The sequence below is a fragment of the Gopherus flavomarginatus genome, chromosome 19 (assembly GCF_025201925.1).
Source record: "Gopherus flavomarginatus isolate rGopFla2 chromosome 19, rGopFla2.mat.asm, whole genome shotgun sequence".
NCBI lineage: Eukaryota > Metazoa > Chordata > Testudines > Testudinidae > Gopherus > Gopherus flavomarginatus.
Genome location: NC_066635.1, coordinates 9,235,113 through 9,252,145, shown reverse-complemented (window position 1 = coordinate 9,252,145; position 17,033 = coordinate 9,235,113). Strand labels below are relative to the sequence as shown.

General features: G+C 42.9%; 2 protein-coding genes across 2 annotated transcripts in view; one reads left to right on the top strand and one right to left on the bottom strand.

Moving 5' to 3' along the window:
* The window catches only part of CLIP2 (CAP-Gly domain containing linker protein 2), a 156,791-nt gene extending 151,405 nt beyond the window's left edge, over nucleotides 1-5,386 (bottom strand). Inside the window, exon 1 of the mRNA XM_050929439.1 lies at nucleotides 5,316-5,386. The gene's annotated coding sequence lies outside the window, so the exon portion shown is untranslated. The remainder of the gene's footprint in view (nucleotides 1-5,315) is intronic.
* Nucleotides 4,162-15,602, top strand: RFC2 (replication factor C subunit 2). Its single transcript, XM_050929462.1, has 11 exons — nucleotides 4,162-4,291; nucleotides 6,241-6,310; nucleotides 7,415-7,456; nucleotides 7,873-7,979; nucleotides 8,932-9,033; nucleotides 9,735-9,835; nucleotides 11,636-11,793; nucleotides 12,144-12,209; nucleotides 12,849-12,929; nucleotides 14,255-14,368; nucleotides 15,270-15,602. Exons 1-11 carry the CDS (start codon nucleotides 4,182-4,184, stop codon nucleotides 15,378-15,380), a joined length of 1,062 nt encoding a protein of 353 aa, XP_050785419.1. The 5' UTR covers nucleotides 4,162-4,181; the 3' UTR covers nucleotides 15,381-15,602.
* Nucleotides 15,603-17,033: the final 1,431 nt, after the last annotated feature.

Here is a 17,033-nt window from a genome sequence, read left to right as displayed (position 1 = left end):
GTCCAATAGCACCCAGAAAGAATTTGCAGTGAATATATTTTCACAGCACAGTAGTTCCATGTGGTCTAAGCCTGAGGCTTTCTGCTCCTAAGAGTGTCTAGGGGCAAGTGTTGATATTGTTGATTGGGTTTGCTTCTTCCCATTATTAAATGCCATATGGCTTTACTTGTATTTGCACATGAGCTGTGCGGTCACATCTTTGAGGGTCTGGTTAGGACATCAAGAACATATCCTCCTCCAAAGCAGTGACATGGATAAACAAGGAACCAAAACCTTTAGAAACAATAACCCATTTTCTGGTCTGACAGGGAACCTGACATGGTCCTACTCTACCCACCCCTTCCCTGAGGACCATGACTGAGCCTCCCTAGGACTGTGTTTTCTCACATATATTATTTTTCCAGTTTTTTTATTATGATACTTTTCTCTATAGTATCCTGGTTAGATGCTGATGGCTTCTTATTTTTTTCCTTCTTCAGGGTGTTTGCTTGTAACTGGACCTTGAATTACAGCTCTACCTGCTACATTCATGTTTTTTGCCCCAGGCTTCTTCATTAACATATTAAACAAGTTCTGCCATTTGACACTGATCTGGATAGAATTGTACCCTGAATTTGGTCCAGGAGCCTAAGAGGCCAGCTTAGCAATGGTTGAAATTGTGGCAGGGAAATTATGGTTTTAAAAGGTCCAGTTCAAGGGGTTCTGATGTCCTAGGGAACATAGCAAAAATCTGCTTTGCAACTGCCCCAAATCACCACAGTTACAAGCAACCCTTAACATTCTTCTGCCCTAAATGAGTGCCTGTTCTGCCTTTATGGTGGCAAAGCCATCCCTGGTACCAAACTACTGGATCACGATGGATCTGAAAGAGGTTACTGCTCTTAACAGAAGCCTGGATGCCTGCATATAGGCAGTACAAGGCTACTATAGAACACTGTACGCCAAAGAAATATGTTAATTGCATTTAGCTAGTGGAATTATATCATGCAAGCTGTCATCATGCATTCAGCAACAGTTCTTCTGTACGTTTTCCACAGTGCCTTTGGGTGCAAATTTGCAGCAATTCTGCACACATAATGGGAAAATGAATGTCGGCCAGGAAATTCTATCTTATCTGAAGGTTGGCACCTCCTAAGAGTGCAACACCTGTTGAACTTGGCAAGAAACCAAAGCACAATCCACTGTTTTGTACCGTGGGAGCGCTCTGACCAGCAGCACTCAGTCAGTTCAATGTATCTGCATTATCTCACTCTAGTGAGTAGGCTCGTTACAAAGTGGTTTAATGAGCTACCCCCCAAAAGACAAATAAAACAAATGCATTGACAGCCTAACTCTAGTGAGTACATAGTAAGTTACTAGAACTATGCAAGAGCAGCAAAGAGTCCTGTGGCACCTTATAGACTAATAGACGTATTGGAGCATGAGCTTTCGTGGGTGAATGCATTCAGTTATCAATAGTGATGGGAACAGCGCAAACACTGAAAAAAGACTGACAGACAGATAAATAGGAGAGGCTTGTCCTGTCTCTGTCAGCCATATACTGCTTCCTTAATAAGTTTATTAATTTACTGCCCTTGAAAATCTGTCCCAAAGTGACTTGCACAGTAAGTCTGTGTCAGACTTGCATCAGAATCCACAATCTCTTAGCTGTCATATCACTCAAACTCACTTCTCTTTCTATATTTTAATCAGTAATTCAGACTCCTACATTTGTTGTTTTTTTTGGTCAGTTGCTACCTTACCTGGGATACATCAAGCTATACAGAGATCCTACTTCTGCTGAGAATATATGGCTCGCTGACTCTTCTCACAACAAAACACTGATCTGAGCATGAAGTTTAACTACTGAGACTTGTAAATATAATTTTAAAAGGTGGGTATCAGTCTCCTCAACGATCACAGCCAATTCCGAATTTCTAAAGAAGGGAACATTACATTCCTGATTTTTTTCTCCCCAGTTTTACATCAGTCTAATTCCATTGACCTTGAGTGGAGTTGCTGCTTATTTACAAACAGGAGAAAATCAGAATCAAGCCTTCTATTTCCAATTTTTTTTTATGGAAAATGTGTCTGACTTTGCCATGGCTCACCACTTACACCCATACAAAACGCTTCTGTTCTGATTTGTCTAAAGGCAGCAGTACTGCACCCAAAACTCCCAACTACTTGAACACCAGCTCAACCCTCTAGCTCATGCTCCCACCTAAGGGGTGAGATCAGAATCTAGGTGTCCAGCTTGTCAGTCCTCTGCCCCTGGCATGAGCACAGAACCCAGAAGTCCTGGCTCCCAGTCCCTCCGCGGTGGAAACAGCGCAGGAGCCCTGGCTCCCAGTGGAAATAGAACCCAGGAGTCCTGGCTCCCAGTCCCTCTGCAGTGGAAAATAGGACCCAGGAGTCCTGGCTCCCAGTCCCTCTGTGGTGGAAACAGCGCAGGAGCCCTGGCTCCCAGTGGAAATAGAACCCAGGAGTCCTGGCTCCCAGTCCCTCTGCAGTGGAAAATAGGACCCAGAAGTCCTGGCTCCCAGTCCCTCCGCGGTGGAAACAGCGCAGGAGCCCTGGCTCCCAGTGGAAATAGAACCCAGGAGTCCTGACTCCCAGTCCCTCTGCAGTGGAAAATAGGACCCAGGAGTCCTGGCTCCCAGTCCCTCTGTGGTGGAAACAGCGCAGGAGCCCTGGCTCTCAGTGGAAATAGAACCCAGGAGTCCTGGCTCCCAGTCCCTCTGCAGTGGAAAATAGGACCCAGAAGTCCTGGTTCCCAGTCCCTCTGCGGTGGAAAATAGGACCCAGGAGTCCTGGCTCCCAGTGGAAACAGGACGAAGGAGTCCTGGCTCCCAGTTCCTCTGCCATGGAAAATAGGACCCAGGAGTCCTGGCTCCCAGTCCCTCTGCCATGGAAATAGAACCCAGGAGTCCTGGTTCCCAGTCCCTCTGCGGTGGAAAATAGGACCCAGGAGTCCTGGTTCCCAGTCCCTCTGCGGTGGAAAATAGGACCCAGGAGTCCTGGCTCCCAGTGGAAACAGGACGAAGGAGTCCTGGCTCCCAGTGGAAATAGAACCCAGAAGTCCTGGCTCCCAGTTCCTCTGCCATGGAAAATAGGACCCAGGAGTCCTGGTTCCCAGTCCCTCTGCGGTGGAAAATAGGACCCAGGAGTCCTGGCTCCCAGTGGAAACAGGACGAAGGAGTCCTGGCTCCCAGTTCCTCTGCCATGGAAAATAGGACCCAGGAGTCCTGGCTCCCAGTCCCTCTGCCATGGAAATAGAACCCAGGAGTCCTGGTTCCCAGTCCCTCTGCGGTGGAAAATAGGACCCAGGAGTCCTGGTTCCCAGTCCCTCTGCGGTGGAAAATAGGACCCAGGAGTCCTGGCTCCCAGTGGAAACAGGACGAAGGAGTCCTGGCTCCCAGTGGAAATAGAACCCAGAAGTCCTGGCTCCCAGTTCCTCTGCCATGGAAAATAGGACCCAGGAGTCCTGGTTCCCAGTCCCTCTGCGGTGGAAAATAGGACCCAGGAGTCCTGGCTCCCAGTCCCTCTGCGGTGGAAAATAGGACCCAGGAGTCCTGGCTCCCAGTCCCTCTGTGGTGGAAACAGCGCAGGAGCCCTGGCTCTCAGTGGAAATAGAACCCAGGAGTCCTGGCTCCCAGTCCCTCTGCGGTGGAAAATAGGACCCAGGAGTCCTGGTTCCCAGTCCCTCTGCGGTGGAAAATAGGACCCAGGAGTCCTGGCTCCCAGTGGAAACAGGACGAAGGAGTCCTGGCTCCCAGTTCCTCTGCCATGGAAAATAGGACCCAGGAGTCCTGGCTCCCAGTCCCTCTGCCATGGAAAATAGGACCCAGGAGTCCTGGTTCCCAGTCCCTCTGCGGTGGAAAATAGGACCCAGGAGTCCTGGTTCCCAGTCCCTCTGCGGTGGAAAATAGGACCCAGGAGTCCTGGCTCCCAGTGGAAATAGGACCCAGGAGTCCTGGCTCCCCACCCCGTGCTCTGTCCCTCCGGTCCCCCACGTAGGTATCCAGGAGTCCCCGAGCCGGGACGGGGGGGGGGTGAACACGGAGCCCCCTTAAGGCTGCCATGGATACCGGGCAGGAGGCCGCGCAGCCCCGGTGATCACTGGCTCGGCTGTGGCGGGCGAGGGGGCGGCGCTACCGCCCGGCTGGCGGGAAGGGGAGGCGGCCGCGGCCGGGGCCGGCATGGAAGTGGAGATGGCGGAGGCTGAGCGGCCTGGGCCGCGAGACGGGGAGAAGCGGGGAGCGGCCGACGCCCCTGCGGCCTCCGGCAGCGGCCACTACGAGCTGCCCTGGTGAGAGCGGGGCCGGGGGGGGGGGGCTAGTGAAGGAGTCGGGGGCTGCGGGCGGGCGGGCCGGGGCCTGGGGCTGTTGGTTGGGGTCTCCTGGCAGCTGGGGCCCCTTGAGGGAACGGGGGGGGGGAGATAGATCAGCTATTGAATGGGGGGGTGCCCTGGGGGTGCAGCTCTGCCAGCATCTGGGGCCGGCCGGTGCGGCCCCATTACGCTTCATAGCCTTAGCACCCATCACCCTAATGTGCTCTGGGGGTGTCCCGCGGCCTGCACAACCTCAGGGCCATGCAGCTGGCTCTGGGGTGGGGAGAGGCAGCTAGCCCCAGCACTGCCGCACAGCGAGCGGATGCCGCTTTGGCCAGGACATCATCAACTCAAAAACTAGTCAGTTTGATAAATAATTTAAAGTTTCAGGTACTACGCCTGCCCCTGTGTCCCTTGGCCAGTTTGTGTGGCCTGCAATTTTTAAATGGTTCTGTTGTGTGAAAAAACAAACATCCAAACAGCACAACAGACAGCAGTGTGGTCTAGTGGATAGGTCACTGAATTGGGTGTCAGAAGGCTTAGGCACTGTCCTGTCCTCTACAAGTCACTTACTCTCTCTGCCTGTGTTTCCCTCCTGCCTTGCCTATTTACATTTTAAATTCTCTGGGGCAGGCACTGTCTTTTACTGGGTGTTAGTACAGGGCCTAACACAATGGGACCCTGAACTCAGTTAGGCCTCTAGGTATTACTGTAATACAGATCATGACAATAAAGAGGGTAAACTGAAATTGACAGCATGCTGTCATATGCACAAAGTAAACAAACTGAAAAATAACAATCTCTAATGTTTTTCTACTCTAACAATCTATACTTGCATCCGACGAAGTGGGTATTCACCCATGAAAGCTCATGCTCCAATACGTCTGCTTGTCTATAAGGTGCCACAGGACTCTTTGCTGCTTTTACAGATCCAGACTAACACAGCTACCCCTCTGATATTTAATCTATATTTGTAGCAGTAATAATTTTTTTAGATACTTACTGTGAGGGCCTTGGGATATGTTTATTCTAAGATGAAGCTCTTTTAAGTTAGCAGATGCTTTGGAATCCTTTAGGAGGAGTGCCCTATAAGTGGAAGAGGCCATTAAATACTGCCATCATTCTGCATGACTGTAGAACCAAAATGATTTACCAGATATTTATACTGAGTTCTGTTTGCAGAGTATGGTGTCTTGCTTGTGGTATAAACTAGGCAAAATAAGGGCATGCTCATATGGCCCTGATCCTACAAATGGCTATGCAGGGTCTGTGCAGAGTTCCATTGACTTCAGTGGGGCTCTTTGCAGGTGCAGCAGTCTGCCCAAATGCAATCATTTGTAGGATCGTGGCCCAAGTAAGTATGAAAACGGGTGTGGGGAAACAATAATTAGATTGTTACCCAGCATGGGATTACAGGTCATGTTGCATTTGTATATAATGTTTATTTAGAATCCAGCATTTTTTAATTATCAGAAGGGTGTAAACCCTAATCCTGCAATTGATAGTGTTCAGTTCAGCAGTTCAGCCTTATGCTAAGTGTCATGTATGCAAATCAGTTAAATAAATTTCTCATCATCCTTCTTTGTCCTTTATTTCATCATTATAATCTGATTGATTTTTTTGTAAACAGTCATTTGGTAAGATAAATTACTGTGAAAGAATACAGTCAAAGGATCATCATCCCCTCCTTTTGCATTTAGCAGCACCTGAAGATTATCAAATGGCTGTGTTATAATGTAGTGACATATTTAAAATATTTATTGAATGTTTGCGCTTAATCACATGAGCAATCTGCATGTAAGTTTCCTTTTGAAGATGTCAAAAATCCTCAAGAAATTTAGACATTGACTTAAAACACTTCCAATTATTTTATACTAATTGCATCTGTTTTGATTAGTGTTTAATGTTTGGGATTTATTTTTAAATAGGGTTGAAAAATACAGACCTATGAAGCTAGCTGAAATAGTTGGGAATGAAGACACTGTGAGCAGACTGGAAGTATGTAGTTGGCTTTTTTTATAACAAAAACAAATTGTTGTCTTGTATTTATTTTGTATATAACGTTTTACTATACCATTCTGTTTAAAGCTCCAATTCAGGAAAACATTTAAGCCAAGTTTATTCTCTATTCAGGAAAGCACTTTAAACATATGTTTTTTCCTTCAATGGGATTTAAGCCTGAACCTAAAAGTAAAGCATGTGCTCGAGTGTTGTCCTTTTCAGTAAGTATGCCTTCCTGAACCGGGGCCTGAGTTTATTCATTTAAACTTAATATCAATTTGTCTAGTTTTGATGTGGTTCAGAAAATTAAATTAGTGCCCTGCATGTTAATTGTAATCATCACTAAACATAGTTTGCATTACAGCTGACTTTACGTTGTATCTTCCTACAGATATATTTTGTTGTTTTTCTAGAGTTTTAAGTCAGGTGAAAAATATTTTCATTGTAGTCATGCTGACAAACTACTGTAGTTTGTAACATGTTCACTGATGTTGTGGTCATACAAAGTTATACTCAGTTTTATATACATAAACATACTCAACTTATTTAAATTGCACTATTCTGTCGTGTGTGTGTGTACTTGAAATTTGGAATGACCATTTTAACAGCCTCCTTAGGGGTTACTCTAAGAGGAAGTGTTGTTTAATGGTTATAATGTGGGACTGGTAGTCAGTATTCTGGAGTTCAATTCGCAGATTTGTTAGTGACTTATCACAATGTTGTTTTTTAAATGGATGGAAGGAAAATGCAAGGATACTAAAAACCTCAGGTTAGATGAACTGTTTTAAATATGACAGGACTGTGCACACAAAAGATTAATACATAACGATCAAGTAAGGAAACCTAAAGTAAGTAAGGGACCTGAAGAAGAGCTCTGAAGCTCAAAAGTTTGTATCTTCCACAAACAGAAGGTGGTCCATTGAAAGATATTTCTTTATTTACTCTCTCTCAAGTAAGAAATATGAAAATGATAAGGTGGGGTAAAAATTAAGAGGGGAGGAAGTGAATGAGGAGTTTTTAATTCCAATTATGAAAAATGGTAGTATATAGGAGTTACTCTCCAATTTTCTGGCAAAGTAATCACTTGTTTTTTTCCCCTAGGTTTTTGCAAGGGAGGGAAACGTGCCAAATATTATAATTGCTGTAAGTATTTTTGTGCTCCACCATATTGCTTCTTGCTGTATTTTTGTTCTCTATTGGTGGTGTCAGTTCAGGATGGTAAGCAGGCTCTCTCTAGAGTTGCATTGGTCCGTGAGTCTGTTGGTAAGCGAGACATTAATTGTATAGACAAAGATCAGTATGTTTGTTTAATCCATAATTGTCCCAGATAAATACACCCTCATGCTCCGGGGGTTAGATTTTGTCCCATAACTGCAAGGTTTTTTGCACTCTTCTCTGAAGCATCTAGTATTGTTGGAAGCAGGATATTTGACTATATGGACTTCTCATGAGAGTCTGTATAGGAATTCTTGTGTTTTTGTTAGTGCTCTCAGAACACAGTAGCTAGAGAGTGCAACTCATTTTAATGGTATAATACTTAAAACTCATTGTATTCATAGGGTCCTCCAGGAACTGGTAAAACAACCAGTATCTTATGTTTGGCTCGTGCACTGCTTGGTCCTGCATTAAAGGATGCTGTTCTGGAGCTGAATGCTTCAAATGACAGGTGTGTATGAGAACAAATGTTTTTACTTGAAATCTACTATGCTTGTTAGATTAATGCTAGTAAGATTGCCAGTATTTGCTTCTCAGTTTCTTACCACCGACCTCCCCCCACAAAAGACTTAGGTGATCTTAGATGTTTTAAGGTCTCTTGTAGACATTTTCCACTTCCTGTTTTGGGAATGTCATAGATATTAATGGAATGGAATTGTAAAACATATGCAGATTATTAGGTCCTATGTAATCTGTAATTTCTATCCATAACTTCTCAAATTTATCCTAAAGAGCTCTCCTCAATCTGTTGTTCATCAAGTTCCCATTAACATTTAAAGGAAAATAATTTTATTTTGTAACAGAGGAAAGATTATTTGAGTTTAGGTATATAGGTGGTAGGAACCTCAAATACTAAAACAACAATGTGTCTGGTGTTGGTTTTGTGGATACAGACTAACACAGCTACCCCTTGATACTCAAATACTAAAGATTGCTTTGTGGTGAAAGCTTATGGGCAGGAGAACTGGGTTATATTCCTGATTTTTGTTAGAGACTTCCTTTTTTATCTTAAGTAAGTCACTTAATTTCTCGCTATATCATTTCCCTGGTTCACAAGGGTGTTTTAAGGCTTGCTTTGTGCGTAAGGGCTTGCCACACTACTGATTACTTTCAGGTTCTAAGTGCTTTAAGAACTTTTGCTGGAAGAGTGTATGTATTTGTTCTGTCTTCATTGTTAACTTCAGTTACTGAGTAACTGTAAAACACTAAATTTTGTCCTCTAAACTGAACATCACAGGATAATGAAATGTTTTCTCTTATTTTCCCCAAAACTATTTACAGTTCCCCTCAAATGTAAATAGTGTCCATTTTGTGTTAATTAAATGTAATTTGTTGCACTTGCTTTAAATTGATGTGAAATACAAACTGGCCTGAGTGATCATTGAATAAGATTATTGTTTCAGGGGCATTGATGTTGTGAGAAACAAAATCAAAATGTTTGCTCAGCAGAAGGTCACACTTCCCAAAGGTCGGCATAAGATAATCATCCTGGATGAAGCAGACAGGTAAACTGTGTTTCTTTTGGTCACAAATAACCCCTCCGAAGTGTTCTGCCTCCATGTTCTGAATAACTTGCATAAAATGCAAAGCTTCTATTAGAAACCAATTTCAAGTTGGGGGTATTTTGCTAGCCTCTCACATGTAACTTAGTTGTGAATATATGTCCATTTAACAGCACTCTTATCAGACTCTCTTCCAACAGAGGCTGCTGCATTTCAGAAATGTTTAGTATCTGAGAGAAGCACTCTAGGATTTGATGGGAAGTGTAATAGCATCCAATTTACTGGATTTATTTCTAAGCTCTCCTTTGAAAAAGGGGTGGCTGATAGAGCATTCGTAGTCCTCTAGTGGATAGTTCTCTTTTAGCTTTACTGGATGAAAAGGAGTTATGGGAAGATTACTCCATGTGCATCTATAGCTAGAGATCATTCTTTCACATTTTGATGGCTTGGTTTTAATTTGTGTAATATTTATTTCTAGAACATTCAGAGATGGTATGTATTGGGGGGTGACTTGTTCCTGTAAGTTTCTGGATAAAGCTACTTAGCTTCCTAGTTGCCTAGCCAGAAGATCAAATAATTCACAAGGCAGTAGCTAATATAAATAGAAACTCTGAAGGCGATATAAACATTTATTAGACTGTAGCTGGATGTTAGATAGGTTGGCTTTTGCCCTTCACTAACTTTTTTTTTTTTCACCCCCCCAGCATGACTGATGGAGCACAGCAAGCATTGCGAAGAACAATGGAGATTTATTCCAAAACAACTCGCTTTGCACTTGCATGCAATGCCTCAGATAAAATCATAGGTAAAAGAAAACTGCTAGGCTCTGTATACACCTTTATTACACATCTTCCATGTTTACAGTTAGCTTCCTGCTGCTGTTATAGTATGTGATGGTAGGGCCCCAAGATTGGAGCTCCAAAAGTCTCTAAGTATAGCTGCAGGGTAAACTTTCTTCAATTGTCTGCCTTTGCTTGCACTTTATTTGTAGAAGACTTTGGAGTTTGGCTTTACTGAACTTATCAAGCTTTGCCTCAAACTTTTCAAGTTTAAATATGATCTATGACTTTCATAGATGAGCGAGCATCTGCCTGCACACCATAAGAAGGTGTAGGTGCTCATCACCCCCCTTGAAAAAATCTAGCTACCTATAAACACCCATGCTCACAAAAGTTCCACTGGAGTAAACTCTCTGACCAGCTAGTCTCATAGTTAAGGAGGAGAAAACTTAGCACAGATGAATACAAGCTATGTCAGAAGTTAGATGATGTAAGTAAAATGTTTTATCCCATTGTTCGGCTCTCTGTAAATATACTTAAAGGTGCAAGGTTATGTTAACTACTGTTGCATTGTGGACTATACAAAGTGCTTTCAGATTGTTCTGTTCATAGGGGCAGTTAAAAGTCTAGATTGATAAATTAAGGGTGTTTTTTTATTTTGGACACTGTCACAGGGTTCACTCACTGTTAGGGCACCTCCTCCTCACTGCTTTGGAGGTTAGCTCCTCCCAGTCTGATGCCCCCTTCTGCTGCTTGTTCACACACCCTACCACCTCTCTCTTCGTGACTTGGCCCTTCAGCCAGGTTGCTGGAGTCCTCCCCTTCTGGAGTATCAAAGTCCCACTGGACAACTGTCCTTGGCAGTCTTCAGCTGCACTGCCTGGTCTGTGCCACTTCCCCAGTGGCTGGTAGGGAACCCAGGCCTGCCCACTACTCCAGGTTCCAGCCCAGGGATCCTACAACCAGCAGCCAACATCTGCCCAGTTCCAAACCTTGCTACTGTTTCCCTGGGCTGCTCCTACTTTGCCTCTAATCAGACTCTTTTTCCACTCTCTAGGTACCTGAAGGAAGCTATTCTCCCCCTGGTTTCCTCCTTTTCCTCTCAACAGCTAGAGAGTGATTGCCTGCCTCTGTGCTGCAGCCCCTCTTCGCTGCCAGCTTCCTGACTTTTTCATAACCTCACCAGTTCCTTCTCAGCTGAGCTTTATTCCTGGCAGGGAGGGCTGAAGGGGGGAAGAGAATGTGTGCTTATCCAGCCTAATTCCCATCAGGTGTACCCTATCCAGTTAATTGACCCTCTTCTTTGCCTCATGAACCCTTTCAAGGCTGGTATGGGGTGAACGCCCAGTCACAGTTCCATTTCAGAACCAAATTTGGCCTTCATATTAGCTTGCCAGAGACCTGGCCTTTGGTCTCAGTTGAAGAGCTGTGGCCAGAATGTAAGGGTACGTCTACACTGCAAAACACCAACTTCTCTGCAGCTTCAGGTCTCCAAGCACAGGCCAGCTGACTTGGGCTCGTGCTACAGGACTAAAAATCCATCTATACTGCTAAATATACTGACTCTGAGGTAGGTGGGGGTGCAGTAGAAGTCCACTGCACGCCACAAGGAATGTGCACTGTAGACATACCCTTAGAGTAGGCTTTCACAGTGAAACTTTTCTATATAAAAGGAAATCAGATTAAAGGGTGATGCAGAAATTTCACAGATGCCTTCTTCCAAGCTGAAAAAAGCAATCTTGGATGGATATTTTAAGAGAACAAGATGTTCCTCCTGCAAATGTCTCTCTCTCTCTCTCTCTCTCTCTCTCTCTCTCTCCCTTCAGAGCCAATCCAGTCTCGCTGTGCTGTGCTGCGCTACACCAAGCTGACAGATGCTCAGATCCTTGCAAGGTTAATGAAAATTGTTGAGAGAGAGAATGTACAATACACAGATGATGGACTGGAAGCCATTATCTTCACAGCTCAAGGAGATATGAGACAGGTATTAAAACAAACCCAGCAAAAGAGAGGCCTTCTTACTGAAGTACAAAGCCTGGGTTGTGGGAAGTAAAGGGGAGATGACATGATCTGCAGTACTCCAGGAACTACACTGTATGGTTTCGCTGAATTCTGAAACGGTTAGTCACTAGACCCTGCATCAATGGAAATTGAATGCTGACCTGTAGCTAGAAGAAGGAAAGTCTGCACAGCTTTTAGAGTTCGTGCTATTAATTCATGGGAAGGGTTGATACGGCAGCAGTTCCAAAAAAAAATTCTGTGCTTGACTGAGGGGGGAAACCAGAGGTAGAGCTTTTCAGATAGTAATAGAAATGTTAATTTTACTCTTTACAGGCATTAAACAACTTGCAGTCCACATATTCTGGATTTGGCTTTATTAACAGTGAGAATGTATTTAAGGTTAGTACAAGTTCTTATAGCAGGATGTGATTGCTCAGTATTTGCACTGTAATGGGAACATACATAACATGTCTTCTTCCTAATTTTCAGTATCTGGCATTGTTCCCACAAAAATAGTTGAGCTGCCAGACTTCAAGTGTATCAGACAATGATCAGGACATGAAAAGTTTGACATTGGTTTGTCAGTTCCCAAACAGTATTATGTCTTGAACAAGATTGCTACATTAAACATAAGAGATGCATGCACCTTTTGAAAAGATTGTCACAAAGTAAGAGGTTTTCCCTTTAATGCTGGAGAAAGAATGCATCTGAATGTAAACTGACACAGCTCAGACCCATTGTTTGTATAACAAATCTTAATAGGACTGCTGTGAAATTCAGTGATAGTAACTGTTCATGTCAGTATGTTGGGTGCTTAGTACTCTGTGGTATCAAGTCTGACTTAATGTTGGTTGAGTAATTACGTTACCAGCTAAGTTAGTCACTTAAAAATAAAATGTGTAGTGAATAACCTATATTATAGGGCTCTCTCAGAGCATTTCAACTATATAGAAGACTGAAAACTATTCAGGGTATTTCAGTGCAAGAGGGAATATGTGCATTGATGTCTCCTAAAATTCAAATTTCTCTTTGGTATAGGTGTGTGATGAGCCACACCCTCTGCTAGTGAAGGAAATGATACAGCACTGTGTGAATGCAAATATTGATGAAGCATACAAGGTGTGTATTTTAGTCTTTTCGGGCACTTTCTCAACAGACTGCTTGCTTTTCAAAAGACTTTAATTTGCCTTACTTTTCATCCAAATCAAAGGTAAAACTATACAAATACAGATAAATTCATCAATATAAACATTTTTCACGTAAGGGAAGGAGGGATCTTAATATGTAAAAATCCCAATAGCATGTGTGTTTCTACACTGAGGCATTTTTGTGATTGACTGGATCTAAATGTTGGAATACAAGTGACACCACATTAAGTGACACACTTTAATTCACACACACATAGCTGCAACTGCACTTCTCAAAAATGTAGTAGACAAGATAAGGGCTAGTATCACTGCCTGTATTTTCAAAGAACATACTACAGAACCCTGTATTTTGATCAATGGAAAAACTCTGTTGCCAAGATAAACAAACAACAAACATCTGAAGCACTATCCTTGCTTTTAGTCTTCACTTGCAACTCATTCATAATTATGTGAATTATTAACGGGAGAGGATTAATAGGGTTCTGAAGTTTTATTCTAAATAGCCCTTTTGGCATCCACATGAGGGTCTCCCCCCCCCCCCCCCCCCCCCCCCCGCCCACACTCTTTGGTGCCATTTTTAATTTATACCTCTCTGCTTTTAGTTGTCGGACAGTCATGGTATTTCTACTTGCAAAGGAAAATGTGTGTTCATTATAGAATCCCACCATACTACTTGGTAATATGGCTGTGGGAAAAAGGTTTTGGTTTAAATAACATGTCTGTTCTCTGCTGGCCTCCTGAAACAGCTCAGTCCAAATCCTGGATTATTCTAATGGCAGCAGGAAGGGTACCGGTGAATTTGAGGGATTTTAATACAGACTGTTTACCTTATGGTGGCAGATGTAGCTACTATGTAACAATACTTGATATGAGTATTAGGACACTAGCAGCACTAGGAGCAAATATTTGCTCTCATATCACTAAACAGGAAACTTGTTGTTTGTTGGTCTCTCAGTGTTCTGGTAAAAGATGCTAAATATAGCAATATAATACCAATTTATTAGTTTATAAATGGGAGACCATTGATACTGGCTCCTGAAATTTGTGGCTTGCCTCAGATGTAATTATGTCTAAGGTGGAAAAAAAGTAACAACCAAAACAAGTACGAATGGAGTGTCACTTTGGCACAGAACTTCTTGCTAGCACAGGATGGAGATTATATCTGTTGCTTTAACATTAAAGAACTATATGCAGTTTCACCATGTGGGAAGTGATTGGTATGCAAGAATGAATACAAACTTGATCCACTAACTTTTTTCCCCCCAGGGAAATTCACATTTGTTTTCTCCTGCACAGATTCTTGCCCACTTGTGGCGGCTTGGGTACTCACCCGAAGATATAGTTGGGAATATCTTCAGAGTGTGTAAAACCTTCCAGATGCCGGAGTATCTGAAATTGGAGTTCATCAAGGTTAGTGCTAGCCTCAATATCACATTAGTCTTTTAAAAAAAAATCCTACTAATGGAGCAGCCTCAGTTTGTTCTCCCAGATTTGCTAGTTCTTAATACAGAAGGTATCTAAACCTCTCACTGTGTTTCCCCTCCCACGATTGTAAGAATGGTGAGAGTTTATTTACACTTCAACAATAAACACCCATGCAAGCTCAAGGTGCCATATCATTTAATTAGACTTAGCCAGAATATAATCCTATTCAAATAATGAATAAACTCAACCAGTCACTAAATCAAAGCTTCAAATAACCATTTCAGCCCTTGGCCCTGGAACATACGCTCTTATTTCCCCTAAAACTCTGTGCCAAATAAATGTTTTTTGCAGCACGGCCAGGTGGTCATCAAGTCTGGGTTATTTCAGTAGCTTACTAAAGGTTAAATGGCATTGAGTTCTAATTTGACACGTGATAACCATTGTTTGTATTGGAATCAGATCCCGTAGGGCTAATCCTGCCTTCAGACGAAAATGGGAGGGATATGCATGCACCACAGAGCTGGATTTGACCTAATCTGTCTGAAAGTTGCTGTACTGCCCTAGCGTGGCTGGCTTCAAGAAGAAATAAGCCCTACTCTTGTTGACAACTTAATTTTTCCTTCATCTCAAGGAGCTGAGGCCAGCATTTTTTGAGCTGATGGGCAAGCTCTATTCTATATGGTGTATACGTAATTTGTTGATGTCTGGGGACTCTGTACAACGTGTACAATCACAGGACAAAGTAGACAAGACAAACTACTCTTCCTGCTGGGGGGAAAAAAGTACAAGTCAAAGTCTTCCACTAAAACTGCCTCCCTTTGCTGTAGAAATGTAGATAAAGCAACAGAAAAAGCTGACGTTTGACCCCTAATATTTTTATTGCCAGGAAATTGGATATACTCACATGAAGGTAGCAGAAGGGGTGAATTCTCTCTTGCAGATGGCTGGACTGCTTGCCAGGCTATGTCAGAAGACGGCTGCTCCTGCAGAAAGTTAAAGGGAGGGTTTTACTGGGCTGCAATTACAGCCTTGATTCTGGAAGTATGAGGTTAGAGTTTTTAAGGCCAGCTGCTATCTGCATACTTGAACCTCATGTATATAATTTCTGAATTCACTGAACTTACTCTGTTCTTGCAGAACCTGAAACTGAAAGCGAGCGTTTTGCTTATAAATTGCTTTGTACTTTTTTAGGCCAAATAAACTTAAAATCCACTGCGAATGGTTGTATCTGTGGTGTAAAAGAGGTGGGGTAGGACCGGATAGTACAGATGATTAGCAATAGAGTTAAAACCCCTTGTCCTGGTCTGCTTGTTGAAATTGTTCATGGCTGTACTGACCAGAAGTTAACAGCCAATGGCTGTTCAGTGACTTGTGAAATGAAATGGTTTCAGTCTCATTCCTAGTGGACAGGTGTATATATCACACAACTGATCATGACTGGAGATCTCAGTGAAGCCAAGGATGAAATGGGCTGTGGAAAATGACCTGCCCTCTTGCACATACGTTATTTCACTAGGTGAGTGTAGAGCAGGTGCCATGATCTAAGCTATACCTGTGCTGTGGATAACAGGGAAACCATCCAGTAGGCACCTTTTAATACCACTAACAAAATTTGACTACATCTGCGCTTTATTATACAAAGTGACACCATATCTGGGATACTGCTTTTGGAACCTTTGAAAATGGAAGCACTGTGTCAGTATTGAAGTGTTTGCCCATCTCAAATAGATGCTGGTGCATTCTAGATTTAGGCATCAATTCTTGCTGACCTGGGTTAACAATCGTTAGAAATGAAGAATGCCTGATCTTTTGCCTGCAGGATTAATTCATCTAAACGCTAAGGCCTCTGTTCTCCCCTTCCATGTTCAGATTCAGAAGTAATTAGCAAGCAGTTCAAATACAGTTGTTCCTCTCATAAGCAGTAACTGTATAAAATGCATAGGGAATATAAATATGGAGTGAAAAATTTACCGACCTCTCCAGGAAGTCTAAGAGAAGGCTTCTGGAAATGGAGCCATGTTAAAATACCAAGTTCATAATTTACAGGAATTATGGATACACAGAAGGAAGACAAATTAAATGTTGATGCTGCTGGTGATTACATGGTCATGCTTCTGTACACAGGGGAAAAATGTCTTGCCTGATTCAACTGCATGATGTATATCCCTACTGAAGAGACATGAAAGCTGAGTGAATTGCTGTCTGCACAAATCTCATTGGCTATAGGGATTTCAGTTTAGGAAATATTTGTAATTTTTTCAGATGTAAAAAAGTGGAAATAGTTGAGGCAGTTTGGCAGAAGGATGTGACAAGTTCCTCTTCTGAAAGGGTAGTTCTAGACTGTGGAATGGAGAGGGGAAACTGCAAATGAGGCCTTGCATCCAAAGTACAGGTACACGTGGCCTAGGTCCTGATTGACTGAATGGTAATGCAAATGAAGACAGCACTAGAAAAGCAGGTAAGTCAAAGTATTTCATTTAATTAACACAGTATTTCACTAAGTCTTTATCAAACTGTACATCATCACCGGCACTTCTGATTCTCAATGTATATAGCAACTCCTTAGTACAACAAGTACAATGATAAATACTATGAAATCTGGGTTGGAACCCTCATCTGCTGCATGCTGTACACACATAGTCTTGGCCCC

Coding starts and splice junctions, on each gene's coding strand:
- RFC2 (XM_050929462.1), top strand. CDS start 4,182: ATGGAAGTGGAGATGGCGGAGGCTGAGCGGCCTGGGCCGCGAGACGGG. Junction 9,836..11,635: donor TGCCTCAGATAAAATCATAG/GTAAAAGAAAAC, acceptor CTCTCCCTTCAG/AGCCAATCCAGTCTCGCTGT. Junction 14,369..15,269: donor TGAAATTGGAGTTCATCAAG/GTTAGTGCTAGC, acceptor TTTTATTGCCAG/GAAATTGGATATACTCACAT.